Source organism: Globicephala melas, chromosome 11, assembly GCF_963455315.2.
Source record: "Globicephala melas chromosome 11, mGloMel1.2, whole genome shotgun sequence".
NCBI lineage: Eukaryota > Metazoa > Chordata > Mammalia > Artiodactyla > Delphinidae > Globicephala > Globicephala melas.
The window spans coordinates 54,245,661-54,264,115 of NC_083324.2; the positions used below are offsets into that span (position 1 = coordinate 54,245,661).

General features: G+C 38.2%; 1 protein-coding gene across 3 annotated transcripts in view; it reads right to left on the bottom strand.

The window, feature by feature from the left end:
- The window catches only part of RBMS3 (RNA binding motif single stranded interacting protein 3), a 690,034-nt gene that overhangs the window by 214,297 nt on the left and 457,282 nt on the right, over positions 1-18,455 (bottom strand). For all 3 annotated transcript variants that reach the window (XM_060308006.2, XM_070046679.1, XM_030830022.3), the window contains exon 5: positions 1,905-2,062. In XM_060308006.2, coding sequence (XP_060163989.1) covers positions 1,905-2,062 — 158 coding nt within the window. The remainder of the gene's footprint in view (positions 1-1,904; positions 2,063-18,455) is intronic.

Genomic DNA, 18,455 nt, shown 5'->3' on the forward strand with positions numbered 1-18,455 from the left:
TAATTTTTTTACTGAAGTATAGTTGATTTACAATGTTGTACCAATCTCTGCTGTACAGCAAAGTGACTCAGTTTTACATATATATATTGATACATTCTTTTTTTAATATTCTTTTCCATTATGGTTTATCCCAAGAGATTGGATTATAAATTGTGTGTATATATAATGGGTGGATCCTAATCGAATCTGACTGACGCCCTTTTAAGAAGAGATTAGGAGCAAACACAAAGGGCAGACCATGTGAAGATATGGGAAAAGAAGGCCATCTACAAGACACAGAGAGGAAACCAAACCTACTGCCACCTTGATCTTGGACTTCTAGCCTCTAGAATTGGGAGAAAATAAATGTCTGTTGTTTAAAGCCACCCAGTCTGTTGAATTCTGTTATGGTAGCCTAAGCAAACTAATATATCCATACTTTGTACCAAAAATCTTTTGTTTAAAAAACAAAAATACAAAACATAGATCTTTTTAGAAAATGTGTTCTCTTGATGAATCTGAAGCATGTTCCTTTCTCAGCAGGAGCATAAATGAAGGAGAAACTAATTTGTTAGAGAGGTTTTGCGGGGCAGGAGGTGGGTGCTGAGCCAAAGGCGTGTGCACGCAGTGTGAAGTGGAGCATGGCAGGCATTTAGTGCCTCCTGCACTGGCTAGGCCTCCAATAGCAGGCTGTACAGTCTCCAAGAATGCGTAAGTTGGACAATTTCAGAGACCCAGGTGTTGCAATTAGCTCTGCCTTGACCATGACAATCAACAGTTAACAATGTTCTGAAAACTTGAATGCCTCATGCATGCGTTCAAGTCTGGGAGATGTTTTTCATTCTGCTGACTTCTCTTCAAATCTTCAGACCTGTATCCTGCATACGTCTCCCGGTCTAGTATGTGTAGAACATTGTGGGGAATAAGAAGAATTTTAAGACATGGTCCATGACCTCAAGGAAGTCAAGTTAGAGATCAGTTAATCAATGCATTTTCATATCTTTCCAAGTGGGTTCACAGAGGTTGGTTTGGGATGGTTTTTCCAATGATGGCAGGGTTCCCCATAGGGGGAAACACCTGCCTGCAAGGGGCTGCCTTCCAGATGACATTAACATCCATCCATCCATTCATGTTGAGTCCGCTCAAGACCTCAAGACGCATAAACACACCCAACCATGGAGACACAGCTTTTCCTTTTCTTCTTTGTTATTGAGCAGTTTCGGTTTCCCTGTAGTTTCCTTAACTTTGTTTCTTCATGAAAGCACAGCAGGTACCACCATTTTAACTCCATTCCTGGCTGAGATCCTCTTTTGTAAACATTCTCTTAAAGTTAAAAAGAAAACTACTCATCTTTTTCCAACAATGAGAAAAGTGCAATTTGTTCTTTTCTGTTTTGTTTAAAACATCAAAAACACACAGCCAGGGCCTCTTAAATGCAAATGCCCTCTTCACCTCCCCTTAGATTTCTGAGTTCCTTGAGACTACCCAACAGTTCCTGTTTCTCGAAATCTTTACTCTCTTCTCTCTTCCACTGACTGAGAAATTCTACCATCTTGCTCTTTAGAAATCAATGCTGAAACATGTGGATGCTTTGTTCACCCCATGGGGTCTTTAGCTCTGGGGTGCTGGGCATTTATTATCCCTAGTAGAAACTGACGGCATCTGATTTTGTTGATCTACAGGCATAGAGAGGACTGGGAAGGGGTTATGCATACCATTACGACTTGAGACAGATATAAACATTCTATGTACGGATTTTAGCAAGAACAACATATTTCTAGTTACACTGGAATTCTCTGACTCAAAGCAAAGATACAGTCAGTTTGATAAGCTACTTTTCTTTGAATATTCTATATTCCAGCACTCTTGTAGTGCTAGAAAGGGATGGAATTAAAGGGAATACAAGGAAAGAGCAGGTGTTTTACCTGGCAAAGCCAACGCCTCTGCTGACTCCATTAGCATCTCTTAGTATCCTTGTGGAAATGACATGTCCAAATGGTTTCAGCATAGTCTCAAGCTCCTGTTCATCCATAGAAATGGGGAGATTTGAGATATATAGGTTTGTTGGGTCTTGCTCTTGTTGCTAAGGGAAAAAAGAAACACATGCAGTAAGTTCTGAATATTGAGAAACACTGCAGAAATTTATACATTTTGCTTACACTGCCATCTAGATTCCAATCTCTAGCATGCTCTTGGAAGTTCTTTCAGTAAGGGTGGTATTTCTTTTCACTGAATTCCTTCTTGCCAGAATGCTTCTCATAGAAGCAATGTCATCAGTGAAAATCAAACTTTCTGTCTAGCCTTCCTTAGAAAAGTCTAATAAACTTTTATTGCAGTTGAACTAAGGTAAGTATGTATATTCTATGACCATAACTAGTGGTTCTATTACCACTCTAACTACTGTCACCACCAGTTACTAATGTTGCATTTAGTGAGTGTTCATAACACGCTAGGCATTGCTTTAAACACTTGATATACATTATTTCATTCAATATTTCCAGTACATATAATTGTTACTACTTTACAGTGGACAAAATTGATCCCTAACTTGGTCTAAGTTATACAGCTCTTAAGTGTCAAAGCCAGGGCTAAAACCTGGGGGTATCACCAAAGTCCATGGGCTTCCCTGTCTTGCTATAGTGCCTTCCACTGCACCAATGGGGAGAAAAGAAGTGTGGTCCAAGGATAGCATTTATCATCAGCCTCAGCATCAATGGGGAACTTTCTAGAAATGCAAATTCTTAGGCCCCACCTTGGAATCAGAAACTTGAGGGTGGGCCAAGTGATCTGTGTTTTGACAAGCCCTCCAAGTGAGTCTGATGACCGCTCAAGTTTGGCAATCACTTCCATAGACCACAGTTAAATATTTATCTATGAATGAGATTATGAAGCAGTAGTGCTTAAATAAGCTTTGCTTAATAGAATGGGAAATCAAACAACAACTGCTAGCATTATTTCTAAGTGTGTGAATATCTTCTATTTCACACAATGAATTAATAAGTTGGAACTTAGTTGTACGCATGTCTCAAAATAAAGCACAGACAAAAGCCTGACATGATTGATCATTAATATCAAAATAGATCCCATATTTAAATGAACTATTATATTTTAACCAACACAACAACTTTAACTTCAAGAGGAAACATGATTAAATTGGAAAAAGCAACTCTGAAGTCTATAGGAAATGACATTATGTAATAGTAAAATATCTTTTGTGCAGAGATGATATATTCTGTAGCAAATTTGAGGTTTTAAGCAAAACGAAAAATACAATAAACAAAATTCCAAATATTATTACAGATCAAGAAATAGTTTTGGCATGAAACTAAGCTCCATTACTTTTAATAGCTCTAAATATTCAGACAGGCCATAATATTTTTATTAAGCTTTGAGATGAATAAGATCTATTATTAGGTTCTTTTTGAAACATAGTTTAGTTTTCAAACTTTTTGATCACCATGAAAAACAGTGCAAATAAACAGGTAATCAATCAGGAAAAGATAACAGCTTTAGTATTTGGGAATAGTGTATATGTAGAAACTGCACAACTGTAGTCTCTCTCTCACACACACACACAGACATACACACACACACAGACATACATACACACACACACACACACACACACACCCTGCTAATTAATGGCATGATCCTAGAGAGAAAACAGAGATGATATTATTTTTTTCCTAAGTGGACATGATCCCCCGCCCAACTGCTAGGGTGATGAGAAAAGAAAAAAAAAACCTAAAAGAAAAAAAAAGTGGTGTTTCAGATACATAATAACAAACCTACGTATACATGACTTTTGACTTTATATTATTTTACTACTCATCCTTTAATTTTAATCTTCACATCATCATTCCAAAGGTAGCTAGGCAAATATCATCATACTTATTGGATAATGAGGAAATGGAGGCATGAAAAATTCATCATCTCACCCGAGGACAATCCAATAATTAGTGACAGGGTTCAAATTAAATTTAGTCAGATTTTCTATCTTCCATCTCAGTGTATTTTTCCAGTAGGCCAATGTTTCCAAAGCTTCAATCATTCACATATCATCTTAGAAAATTTGCCAGCCATGTACTATAAGGTTATTTACTTAAAAGTTTTCTTTTGTATTAATTAATTTTTATTTATTTTGGCTATGTTGGGTCTTTGTTGCTGCGTGCAGGTTTTCTCTAGTTGCAGTGAGTGGGGGCTACTCTTTGTTGTGGTGTATGGGCTTCTCAATGTGGTGGCTTCTCTTGTTGCGGAGCATGGGCTATAGGTGGGCGGGCTTCAGTAGTTGTGGTGTGTGGGCTCTAGAGCACAGGATCAGTAGTTCTTCTGAGTACATGGGCTTAGTTGCTCCATGGCATGTGGGATCTTCCCGGACCAGTGATCTAACTGTGTCCCCTGCACTGGCAGGTGGATTTTTAACCACTGTGCCACCAGGGAAATCCTTAAAAGTTTTCTTTAAATCAAAATATCTTTGGGCTTAAGCAAATCCATTGAAAAAGATAACAGTATGTTGCTACCATAGCTAAAAAGCCAGTATCACTTGGCATAAGTAGGTTACTATCAAAATCGGCAACAAATTCACATGATTAAATTATATTAGATACTGTTTGTTCACAGAAGATTGTGACCCTGGTGGTTGACTCTCTCTTAGTAACCAATGAGATTCGTAACTAAGAGAGGTATTAAGCACACTAGGACCAGACAGAGTCTTTTTCCTGTGAAGAATCAGAATTGAGAAAGAGTTGAGAGAAGAAAAACTTTCCTATGATGTGATTTCTGGAGTTTATACCCTAGATCAACTCAAGTTCCAGTGGGAGTTCCTGCTTAACCCAGAGAGTGGGCTGCAGAACATGGCAGTCCCATGAATGGGCTGGCATTTGCCCAACATTCTGTATACCTTCATCCTTAATGAGGCTAAACAACCATAAGCACTAATCCCACTAGTGAAGCATAGTGTACAGATCTAAGCAGCAGTACACCAGTGTATCCTGATTCAAATCCATTTCCAAATTCCGCAAGTATAGAATGCACTGCAACTTCTCAAAATGGTGTGTAATTAACATACGGAGCTTAATACACAAGAGATTGCCCAGTAGCTATTTTCTGAATCCAAATTCAAACAGCAAGGCCAACTCCTTAATCTGTATTCACAGAGACAGTACAGAATTGGAGAGCGCCATTCCTTAATTTGTATTTACAGGAAGAATACAGCGTTTGGGCAGTGTTATTCATTAAGTAATTCTCTCCTTTGAAATACAATATAAGTCTTGAACATATTCGTTGATGACAACAGAATTTAATTTCTGCATAGAATGAACTTTAAAATAATATATGCATTTATATTTTTATTTTCAGTTTTATATTTATGTACCACATTTATGTAAATAGATGGGCTCTTTCAAAAGGTTCTTTGGCACTATGAACCTAAAAGAATGTGCCTTTTAAATCTGCAGAAAAATAACTCATGTGATACCTGCAATCTAGAATCTTTTTGAAATCTTTTTGTTTTTTAACTTAAATTTTCATGATCATTTAGCTCCAGAATGGACCTAAAGGAGCATCTTGTCCAATCTGATATTTAACAGATGGGAAAAACAAAAACGAAAACAAGCTAAAATAGTGCTTATGACTTACTCAAGGCCACTCAGCTAAATAGTAACAGGCTAGAGATAGAACCCATATCCTTTCATACCTGATCCAATGTTCTTCCCAGTTCTTAACACTGCCTTTCCTCCTAAACATCAATGAATAACAGATGGCAAATTGTGGTTCAAAGGAATATTTGCACATACAAGAATAAATATCTCTGAATCCCTTATTTTATTCACTTTTGCTTATTCATGAAGTAGCTTTAGTTACAGAGGAAAGGCGACAAAAAAAAAAGGATTCCTAGCCTTAGTCAGCATTTCACACATCATCAATTGAGTGAATACTCTGCAGTGTATGCTAGTCTGTAAAAGTATATGACTACAATTCATACATCTATTACATTTAATTGACCATCTCACCATAAGTAACTCCTCCATTTTGCTCTGTTTCTGTATCTTTTCATCTGTATGGGGATTTCTTGATTTACTATTTAGTTTTGTCAAAAGATTGTGAAAAAATTAGAATGGTACCCTCTCCAACGTTAATGGGAGCAGAGACCTTGTCATTTTACGTAAGAATATAAAAATTCTTTTTCCTGAAATGACTTCATTTTTCTCAGATTTTTAGTGTTAGGTTTATTGGTACTCATTTGCTTTATTACAGTTGAAGACAATGTCAGAACATTTCAAGGAGGCTTAGCAAATGAATACAAATGGAGGGCAAAATTATTGCTCACATATAGATCAAAGGTTATGTCTGGGGCTGTGTTTTTTGGATACACATTATGACTATTATATATACATGATTCTGGAAAAGGTAACTACCTTTGAAGAAGATTTCAACACTCAATCTGACAACACTCATGCTTGATGAAATTATATTTAAATATTCAGGAAGTAGTTATTGGCATTAGGAATTTTAGAGCAATGTTTCTCAAGCCACCTGTGGTGGGGACCATTTTTATTTCCAATCTGTCACAAACCAACATTTGCAAAATATTTACATTTTTCAAAGTTAATAGAAAAAATTAAGAGACATACAAAATGCAAGTTGCAATTTTTTATGACTACATTAAACAAACCAAAATTACATTTGGATTAAATGTCATGCTAATGTGAACTTGTTATAAAAGGTTTTAAATGCTTACTCTGTATTTCTGTATGTATTTCCTTGTGAACAAGTATCATTTGGTGGACCAAATTTTAACACTGTTTTAGGGGACTAGTTCCTATTTTTTTCCACGATAATATATTACACTATGGGTCTTTCTAAGTTATTAGTTTTTGCCTACTTTACATACTATCAAGTTTTTATTAAATCACAAAATTATGGTAATCAATTTATAGTCACTTTTAACTGTTAGGTGGACAAAGCTGTCTCAAGATGAATTGTCCTGAGCAGTGGTGACAAAATATCCTGAAATATCCTGAAGATGTTTGTAACAACTCTAAAGCAACCTCTTGACTGTAATACTTTAAAAACAAATTGAAGGGGATGTTCATATACACTGAAGATAATAATATTTCCTTACATGCAGCAGAGTTTTACAGTACTTAAGGTGTTTCAGGGACATTTATTTTATTTTGTATGGCCCTTTATAATAACTCTAGGCAGTAGATAGGGCAAGAGTTATAAACCCCCTCTACCAATGAGAAGATTGGTTCTAAGATCTTAAGAGGGATACAAAAATCCCATGGCGAGTAAGTGAATAAATGACATCAGAAGTGATATTTTTTGACTCTTGACCCTTTCTACTACAGTACGCCAACTCTGGGGATTGCCTATAAATACTGCTAGTCCATGGATATCACCAGTAGAAAGAAAAATCAATGGGGAGACAAAGGCACAATTGTTTTTTAATGGGATAGCCTATTTTAAATGCTGTAGCAATTTAAAAATTAATAATAATAAATAAATAATAATAAAAATGAAATGTTTTACTTCTCTCCCAAAACAGAAGCAGGGAGTTGGAGCCTCCTGCATTAATAAGCTGCCCTAAAGGCATCGGAGGTTTTAGAATTAGTTGAACACTAACTTTGTACACAGATGCTCTTGCTCTTCTAGTAACATCATCAGCACGCTTGTTGCATGGCTCTAGGAGTTACAGCTCCTCTAGGTGAGATCTGGAGGAAGCCGGCCATTCTGGACATACTTGCTTTAGTACCACACACGTGTGTGGTGATTAATTTTATTTGCCACCTGGACTGAGCCACAGGATGCTCAGGATGCTGGTCAAGCATTATACTGGATCTACCTGTGAGGGTGTTTCCTGGATGACTTTAACAGTTAAACTCATCCATTGACTGAGTAAAATAGATTGCCCTCTCTAATGTGAGTGGGCCTCATCCAGTCAGTTGAGGATCTGAAAAAGGCTGATCCTCCCCTGAGTTAAACTTGACGGCCTTCAAGCTGGGGCATTGTTTCTTTCCTGCCTTTGGGCTCAAACTGAAACACTGGTTCTTCTTTGGTCTCTGGTTTGCTGACCTCAGATCTTGGGACTTGTCGGCCTGCATAATCAGGCAGATTCCAGGAAATAAAGCTCTTCATACACACACACACACACACACACACACACACACACACACACACACACACCTTACTGGTTGTTTCTCTGGAGAACCCTAACTAATACAGTGTGTTAATTTTTTTCAAATCTGTTTTGCCATAAATATATATGGGCATATGCTCAGCTCTGACCTTCACAGTTGGACTCTGTGTTCCCTAGCTACAAAGTCACGGCCTTGGACCGGGTAAAAAGGGAGAGCCACAGCCTTCCCTTACGATGGGGGCTCTAGAAGCATTCATTTGAGGTAATACATTAAAGACCATTAGAGGGAAAATAAAGAAAGACTGCCAAGAGGTAGGCTTTCACCCCTAAATGGTGCCCAACAAGTGTGTCCTCTGTCTTATTGGCTAAGCAATGAAGGGGGTGCCCTCTGTTTTCAACTGTCTTCTCCCTCCGCTAAAAGCAAGAAGGTGATTTCTCTTCCCCTGATTTCACATATTGATGGAGTCAGAGGAGAGCCTCTACCAGTTTTTCCTCCCACGGCACCAATAAGAACAATTTCCCTAAAATAATAACCAATAAGAACAACTTCCCTAAGGAACACATGTTTTAAAAGAAGGATTTCATTGTTTCAGATTCCATGTAAGCACAGCATTGGCAACTGGCATTCTCATCCCCAAGTTTAATTGGGGAGGGGGGGTTAATTCTGTATAACACACTCAGCAAAGAAAGAGAAAACTGTTTCTAGTGCTCAGGACAACCTGAACACTGGGTTGTGTATGTTATTCTTTAAGGCAGGGCTGGCTTAAAGCAGCCCTTGGGTTGAGATGAGCAGTGAAGTGTTATGAGCCCCTTGAGTCTCCATGACTGAATTAGAGTTACCTGTGGTCCTGGGCCAGGTGGCCAGGTGGGATCCTGGCTCTCCTTGACTTCTCCCTCCATATGACCTCATGAGCTCAGCCCAGTATCACCTGATGGGATGGTTTCTCCTGTGAGAAAATGCTAAATTAACATTTTACAATATTGAGATCTCTCTATAGTTTTATCGTAATGTACTGCTATATCACAAAGACATATGGTTTTGTACTCAGGGTCCTGATGGTCAAAAGTGCGAACAGGAAACAAAACTATAGAGAAACAAACTCAATATTGTAAAGAAATCTCATCCCCTTTCCTCAGTCTCATTCACCTCTCCGACGGGGGTCTCCCTGCCATGAGCTCTGGAATACAAAGTTGTCACTTGATTTGTTGACAATGACCACAATTCTCCCTCAAACAACTGGAATTCTGGAAACGGCATGAGCATGGCCATACATTTGCTATGGTACCCTATTAACTTCTTCTGGAATAATCATCACAACACATACAAAGACAGAACAGATGCAAACCATTTCCGTGTCTTCTGCCCAGAATATGACAGCATAGACTTGCTGAGGCTCACAGGCATATTGGGAACACACACAAATGTGTCACTGAGCGAGGTATAAAGGTATTAGGGACAAAGAATTCCACTCAAGGGCAACCATTCCCATTGTGTTCTATGTCAATGATACCCCAGAGCCCAGCACCAATGGTAACTCCTGGAGTTGTGCAATAGAACTTGGGTGGCAAACACTATGTCCCTTGAGAGTAAGGCAGCCTGATAAAATACAGGGCATCCTGTTAAATTTGAATTTCTGTGTGAAACCACAAGAAATTTTTTAGTATAAGTGTAATAGCGAAGAACAAATCAAGACTCCATATTGGATCTGTTTCTTTTACTTTGACCTTTGTATGCTATTGCTTTTGCTACAAGTTAAAAATGTTACCTGTAGCCTGATATATACAGGATAGTCCATTCTTAAGGTTCTGACCTTTAAAGTTCTAACATTTTCCATTCATACAGAGATAAAAAGTTGCAGAACAGAGAATTACCTTTGTTTTACTGGAGGTTTACAGGAATATCATGACCAGATCAACTTGAATAGCAGCAAGAGCAAAAGATTCCGGCACCAAGAAGTTTGCAACAACCAACCACACCCCGTCCCCTTTTAGTATAAAAGAAGCCTGAACTCTAACTCAGGGATGGTTCTTTGGGACACAAGTGCACCGTTTTCTCATTCTTCTGACTTTCCAAATAAAGTCACTATTCTTTGCTCCAACAACTCATCTCGATTTATTGGCCTGTCCTGAGGCGAGCAGTACGAGCTTGGACTTGGTAACATAAGTATGTCCCAAATATTGCATGGGACATAGTCATACTAAAATATTCATTGCTACATAGGAGTAATATTATTATCAAGTCATATAACTTACTTGTTGTTATATAGGACTCATTATTAGCACTGTATGGTACAATATTATCTAATATTTATTTTAAGCTTACTGTGTGTCACACACAAGGCTTTAAAATTATTTAAATTCATTATGGTTCTATTCCTTAAAACAGCCCTTGAGATAGATATGGTTAATGTCCTTATTTTACATGTGACAAAGCTGAGGTTATAAGAAGATATGCAATCGCCCAAGGTCACACAGCTGTTAAATCCAATGAGAATTCAAATCCTGATCTATTTGATTCGGAGACCTGAGATTTCAACATAACACAGTGTGTTTAATGGCTGGCTCACAACTTTTTCTGATAGATCAAGGGGAAGGAGCCAACAGTGGCTGGATTCCTACAGGTGTTCAGCATGTAAACCTACTTGGAAGCACAATTCACCTTTCGAAGAATGGAAATCCCTTCATCCTACTGAGGGAATGAGTTCACAAAAGACCCAAAGTTAAGTTTTGTTTTCAAGGCTGGCACAATAAAAATTTCTCAAGTTGCTAAGAAAAACACACCTGGCTAGTTTTCTTCTAACCTCTATTACATATGGATACATTTAAAACGTATATGCTGCATATATAGAAAGTGAAAAATTACAGCTTTATACATGAAGTTGCATTGCTGTTTTGCTTAAACCCACTTTTATTCCTAAATTGTCCAATGTCAATTTCACAGGAAACTGGCTTTGTAAACCCATGCATATTTCACGTGGAACAGAGAAAGAGGACACAGTCAGATCTACACCAGCACCATTTTTTAGAAAACAAATTCAGCTATACATTTAAATCCTGTCAGTCTAAGTGAAGGATGGCATATCCCAGGTTTATTTAATCCTAGCCTTTCTGAAAAGAGCTGGAAAAGGCTGCAGAACATGTGGTGGCCTACGATCCTTAACATTAGCTTGGAGAAAATGTATGTGTGTGTGTGTGTTTGTGCGTGTGTGTTTGATTACCACCATGAAAACTGATCTATCAATGCAGGAATGAAGCAGGTGGGAGAAGGAAGCCAACTGGGTGCTACCAGTTTGCTTCACTTCTTGCACTTCTGGTATTAACATCATGACCTTGGTAGAGAAATAGCAAACAAGAGGTGCACAGTAGGTTGTAGATGTTCAAATGAGATAAACCACTTTACCTTTGAAAAGCATAACTTCCATCATCAATGCCAGCTTTTATTTGGCATATATATTAATTGCGATTTTCTTAAAACTCACCAGTAGGAAAGAGATAAGTTTTATTCTTAATGTGACTCAACATCGAGTTAAGTTATGTCACCAGGACTTCCTGGAAGATAGATGAGAAAAGCATGCATGCATCTCCATTTTCCCCCAGTTCTGTTTACAGGAGTCCTGGGCTCTTTGCCAGCACACCTGAGCAACTGGGGGCCCACAGGGTCACAATACTGATCCCAGTCAAAGCCACTTGTGGATTTACATATCTTGCCTCAAGCTACTTTACTAAATGGATCATCCTCTTATTTTTTATACTACTGACCATTCATTCACTCACTCATCAAACATTTAATCCTCTAGTCTATTCCAGCCACTGAGCTAAATCCTGCCAACAGAGACATGATGGGCCATGATTCTCACCTGCCACAGAGAGTTCGGCCTCGTGGCTAGTTTACAGCTAAGTTTCACCAATAAAAGCTATTTCTCATTAGCAAACACATTAGTGCAGGCAAGGATGTAGACATCTGCCTCCTATGCTCTTACTGTCCATAACTTGAAATTCTATTTTCTTCAATGTGGTGATTAGACAGTCTAAATTATTTCTAAATGGTGTCTCAGCTATGTTATGAACACAAAAATTAATTCTTGAAATATATAACCCCCTAGGATATATTAAGCCTTAAGACAACCAAAATTTTCAATGGGGGTTCAACTATTTATATATTTCAATTTTAACAAAAAGAAAAACAAATTTATTTATAAACCTCCAGAAAATGTTGGGTAGGAATAATCTGTAAAAGATAGTGACATGGTGACTCTGGCATTTACCAGTTTTATGACATTAACTAGCTATCATTTCTCAGCAAATTTCCTGAACTGTAAAGGGGAAATAATACTAATTACTTCAGAGAGTTATTATGAGAATTGAATGACACAATATACTAAAAATTTAGTGGAGTTCCAGACACATAGGAGAAGCTCAGTAACTCATTATCCTTTCTATAATTATGAGTAATTATAGAAATAAAGAAATTTAGGACATTGTAGAAGGACAGTTGCTAACTAAATGTAAGTCATGTTCATAAAAGAGCAATTATTGCTATTTATTTATTTATTTTAGATTTTTTAATGTGGACCATTTTTAAAGTCTTTATTGAATTTGTTACAATATTGCTTCTGTTTTATGTTTTTGTGTTTTTTTGGCCCCGAGGCATATGGGATCTTAGCTCCCTGACCAGGGATCGAACCTGCACCTCCTACATTGTATGGCCAAGTCTTAACCACTGGACTGCCAGGGAAGTCCTGATTATTGCTATTTAGAATCTGTCCCATTGCATTCCTCATAGGTGCAAACTTACTAGATATTATATTAAATTACATGGAGGTGGACATATTAAACTGATGATAAGATCCTTAAAATGTGGCCATTGGATCAGCAGGGAGAATCTAGAAATATATTGCAGAGCACTGTTCCTATCATTTATGAGCTAAAAAGATTAATGATTTATTACTAGGCTCATTAATCAAAACTGTGGCTGTTGTTTTTTTTTTGTAAGGAGCAATCCCATGGTTGAAGTCAATTAGCCCACCAAAGCTATTACACCAAAGAAGTTGCAGTGTTATTCAGACTTCCCCAGGAGTATTTAGAGTATAAAATAAATGCTATTATTCAGAAGATACCAAATTGCTAAGCTCCTTAAATTCATACAATTGGGAACCTGCAGTACATTAACATGCTGAAACTCATTAAGCGTCTTTTTCCCCCAGCTTTAGAGTCACTGGCATTCTCAGCACAGTTAAGAACAATAACGTGCTCCAGGCTTCCAAGGAGAAAGTGACTTGTGCTCCTCCAGCCCCACTTCAATGAATCACTGAGGCAGAACTGTCAGCCACCCTTTGAGGCAGTGGCTGCTTCTGCTGGATGACCCTAACACCTGAATAGGACTGCAAAGTTAGCTCATACGGTGCGTGCAAGAGGACAGAAAAGAGTAGCAAGTTTATGGCCACCATTTATCTTTACCTTGTCAGAGCTCTCTTTAAAACATTCTGGAATAAATATTCAAAATGTTAGGATATAACCCATAAAATAAGAATCTATGACACTCTTTTTTTAATTGAAGTATAGTTGATTTACAATGTTGTGTTAGTTTCAGGTGTAGAGCAAAGTGATTCAGATATATATAACAGGGTTAGGGTTAGGGATACACACACACACACACACACACACACACACACACACACATATAAATATTCTTTTTCAGATTCTTTTCCTATGTAGGTTATTACAGAGTATTGAGTAGAGTCCCCTGTGCTATACAGTAGGTCATTATTGTTTATCTATTTTATATCTAGTAGTGTGTATCTGTTAATCCCAGACTCCCAATTTATCCCTCCCTCTTTCCCCTTTGTTAACCCTAAGTTTGTTTTCTGTGTCTGTGGGTCTATTTCTGTTTTGGATATAAGTTCATTTGCATCATTTTTTTTTAGATTCCACATATAAGCAGTATCATATGATACTTGTCTTTCTTTGACTGGCTTACTTCACTTAGTATGATCATCTCTAGGCCCATCTATGTTGCTGCAAATGGCATGATTTCATTCTTTTCTATGGCTGAGTAATACTCCATTGCTCTATTGCATATATGTACCACATCTTCCTTACCCATTCATCCGTTGATGGACATTTTGGTTGCTTCCATGAAACTCTTCTTATGTAAGTGATTAACTAAATAAATGAGGCATCTTTAAAGTAGGATGCAAACTAAAACTGTGGAAGGAATGTTGGAATTACAAAATCACTACTTAGGGGGCTTCCCTGGTGGCACAGTGGTTGGGAGTCCGCCTGCCGATTCAGGGGACGTGGGTTCGTGCTCCGGTCTGGGAAGATCCCACATGCCGCGGAGCGGCTGGACCCGTGAGCCATGGCCACTGAACCTGCGCGTCCGGAGCCTGTGCTCCGCAACGGGAGAGGCCACAACAGTGAGAGGCCCGCGTACCGCAAAAAACCCCCAAAATCACTACTTGGTAACAATAATAGTAATAACTGACTTACGCAAGAACGATCAGTGTATGTGTCAAAACACGTGAGTGAAAATTTGATGAGAACTAGGAACTGTACACAGTCTCAAAGAATTTTCCCCAAAAGGTTACTAATTACAAGAGGAAAATAGTAACTTTTCCATGGAGATACCTTGCTGACCACATCTTTTGATCAGTCACATCACCAGCATGAAGCAGGTGGACATCAGGTCCCGCCCACCCCGCCCCCTGTGCGATGCACCTGAAGGACAGGACTGCTCTGTAGCCTTCCTTCTAATAGCGAAAAGTTGAACCCACTCATTGGAAAACATCAGACAGCCCCAAGTTGAGGGACATTCAATGTACAATAATTGGTCTTTAATCTTCAAAAATGAAGAAATGGGGGCTTCCCTGGTGGTGCAGTGGTTGGGAGTCCGCCTGTCATTCAGGGGATGCGGGTTCGTGCTCCGGTCCGGGAAGATCCCACATGCCGCAGAGCGGCTGGGCCCGTGAGCCATGGCCGCTGAGCCTGCGCGTCCGGAGCCCGTGCTCCGCAACGGGAGAGGCCGCAACAGTGAGAGACCCGCGTACCGCAAAAAAAAAAAAAAAAGAAATGATGAAGAAATACTGAAGAAGTACGATAGTTTGAAGGACACTAAAGAAACGTGACAAGTCCATGTAGGGACTGATGCTGGATTGAATCCTAGCTCCTGCCCTGATAAAATGCTTGCTTATTATAAAGGACATTAGTGGGACGTTAGATTAGACATTTTTAGTGTACTGAGGTTAATTTTCTGATTTTGATCATTTTACTGTGTATGAATGTTCTTGTCATTAGGAAGTACAACTGAAGTATTTAAGCATATCAGGGCATCACATCTGTAACTTTGTCTCAAATATTTTAGAATAATAATATTATTATGTATATATTTATAGAGAAAATGATAGAGCAAATGTGGAAAATGTTTAATATGTGGAAAATCTGGGTGGAAGGTGTTATGCGACTTTTGCAAATTTTTTTTTTGGTAACTTTTAAATTATTTGAAAATGAAAGTTAAGCAGCTGTAAAAATAAAATAAACAAGCTATTAATCTTGATAGCTAAAATCCAAAAAAATAAATATCTGTCGTAAGTACTTCACCTTACAAAAGAAATATAAGACAGTAGACATTCTTTGTCTTGCATTCAAACTACACTCCCTGAAGATAGAAAGAACAAAAAATGTGGAATTCAGCATTTGTTTCCCCTAATACAATGTGATTCTTATAATTAACAACACCCTGTACAGTGCGCATCTGTTTGGCTCACATGTATACTCCTAGCTCCTGGTCTCCAAGAAAAGGATTTTGTAAAATGTTTGCCTAGGTGATTGAACAGAGAGAACGAAGATGGAGATTCAAACTGGATCTCAAGAATCTAGAAACAATAGAGCATAAAGGAAGAGCTAGATAAAATCTCTTTCAAGGCAGACGTAATTCTTTGCCAACACCGCCATCTCTCCATGACCCTGGTAGGTTTCCTCCCCATAGTGTAGCCCACATATGCACCATCAGGACCCTTCCCTCATTCGCAGACACGAAGTCGATGCTGTTGAGAGTTTGTAACCTCAGACACAGCATGGGACAAGGCAGTGGTCACTGTAGATGAGTAATGCATGGATCACTGATTCTGAAATGAGGCAATGTTGCCCGTCAGGAGACATCTGGCAATATCTGGAAACATTTTTATTTGCCACAACTGCAGTGAGGAAGCTGATATTGGTATCCCATCACACAGACGAAAGCCCTCCGCAACAAAGAATGGTCTCTGAAAGACAGTATCTGTCATGCCAAACTTGAGATACCCTGGTATCAACCCCTTTAAAGTGGAAAAAACAATTATATATGTGTGTGTGTGTGTGTGTGTGTGTGTGGTGTAAAAATACTGTCATTACATATCTATCACTATATCATTCTATAGTTTATATAAATATACCTAATAGACTCCCGGTGTTGATTTGGTTATATTTATTAAGGAGAACTTAAATATGTGCAAACATTTAATCAATGAGGTATATTGATAGACCTCCGTTTATAGCTCCAATACAACTAGTAAACCAAGTGCACTTTAAAATTGCATAAAAGCAAAGTTGCATAACCACTACAATTAAAATATTAATGTGATATCATGGAGGATGTCATTTTGCCAAATCTAACTTGCCACTTGCCATATGAACATGCTACTGACTGCAGCAGGTAGTTTTGAATTTCATGGGTTATGTTATTTTTGCCATGTGACATTCTGATTCTCCCATCAATTTCTCTATTTGAATTGCTATGAAACCTTCATCTGAGCACAGCTTGCCAGGCTAACTGCTTTCATTTGGCCTAAAAGCATCATTTACTTGTTACGTCTGCCTTGTTTTCTCCTCATTAGCCCCAGACAGTGACAGTAGGTCTCCTTGGCACCATGCGATTATAGACACAAACACAGACACAGGCAGTGACATCAGCTGGTCAACTAGATGACCTCAAATATGCTTTCATAATCATTTCAAAGATTATCATAGAATGGAAAGTCCCAAATTTATAAATTCTCATAGGAAAGTCATGAAGACCTAAAAATATTTCCACAAACTCCAGTGAGAAAGATGCCAATATAATGAAACACCACCAGGGATTTCCAAGGCTGATCTAGTTTCAAATCCAGAAGCAGTTACATATTATATTACATATAAGTTTATGTGTATACACACACACACACATGCACATGCATACACACACACTCTATAATTCTGGACTAGTGAGTTCACTTCCTTGACTGTCTCCTCGCCATTTAAAAGAAGGATACTGCTATCACAGGCTATCACAGTAAGGGTTAAATGACACTTCATAGAGGTTAATATCTGTATCTTTTCCCCATCTAAGCTGCTATACACATTCACTTGGTGCCTGCCTCTGTTTTCTTCTTAAGTAAATGAGAAACAAAATAAAATTAAGCACTTGAGGGAACAGGTAACTGGATCAATTTCAGAAGCTTACATTAAAGAATACACTAAATCAAAATGTATCTATTTACAGGTAATGGCATTTCACTTATTAGCTATTCAGTGAAAACTGTCTGCTTTAGCATAGAGGAAATCAGAAATCAAAGAAGACAGGTAGGAAGGGCAACGAGCACAGAAATCAAGGCTTTCTTTGATTTTTTTTCTTTCCCTCACTGTTTCCTTATGAACCTTTAAAAGAGTGGCAGATTAAGACTTACAACAGTTAAATAGATTAAGATTTACATAGAGAAAGGATTGGTGCATATCAGATTAACTGAAAAAAAAATTACAAAATTCATAGAATTCAAAACATTTCCCAGGCAGGCAGAAAGGCCAAGTTCCTCAGCAGGAAAGCACTTCCTGTGCACAAGGAAAAGGGCCAGTGTGGCTGGGACACAGTGAGCCAGGAGACAGGGGCAGGAAATCACGCTGGAAAGGTAGGCAGGGCCCAGACCTCTGAGGGCACTGTAGCCCTGCTGGGTCTATACATTGGGAACCAGGATTTTGTTCTTTTTTAAAAAGTTACTTTATATTAGAGTATAGTTGATTTACAATGTTGTGTTAGTTTCTGCTGTGCAGCAAAGTGATTCAGTTAAACGTATACATATATCCACGCTTTTGTAGATTTTATTCCCATGTAGGTTATTACAGAATATTGAGTAGAATTAGAATTTTGTTCTTAATATGCAGTGGGAAGGAACTGAAGTGTTCAAGTGGGGAAAAACATGATCTGATTTGTTGAGAAAATCAATTTGTTTCTAAGAGAATGGGGAGCTAAGACATAGGGGGGAGTTCCCATAGGCTGGGAAGCTTGTGCAGTAGATCATGAGAGTGATGGAGATGACAGTGGAGGTGG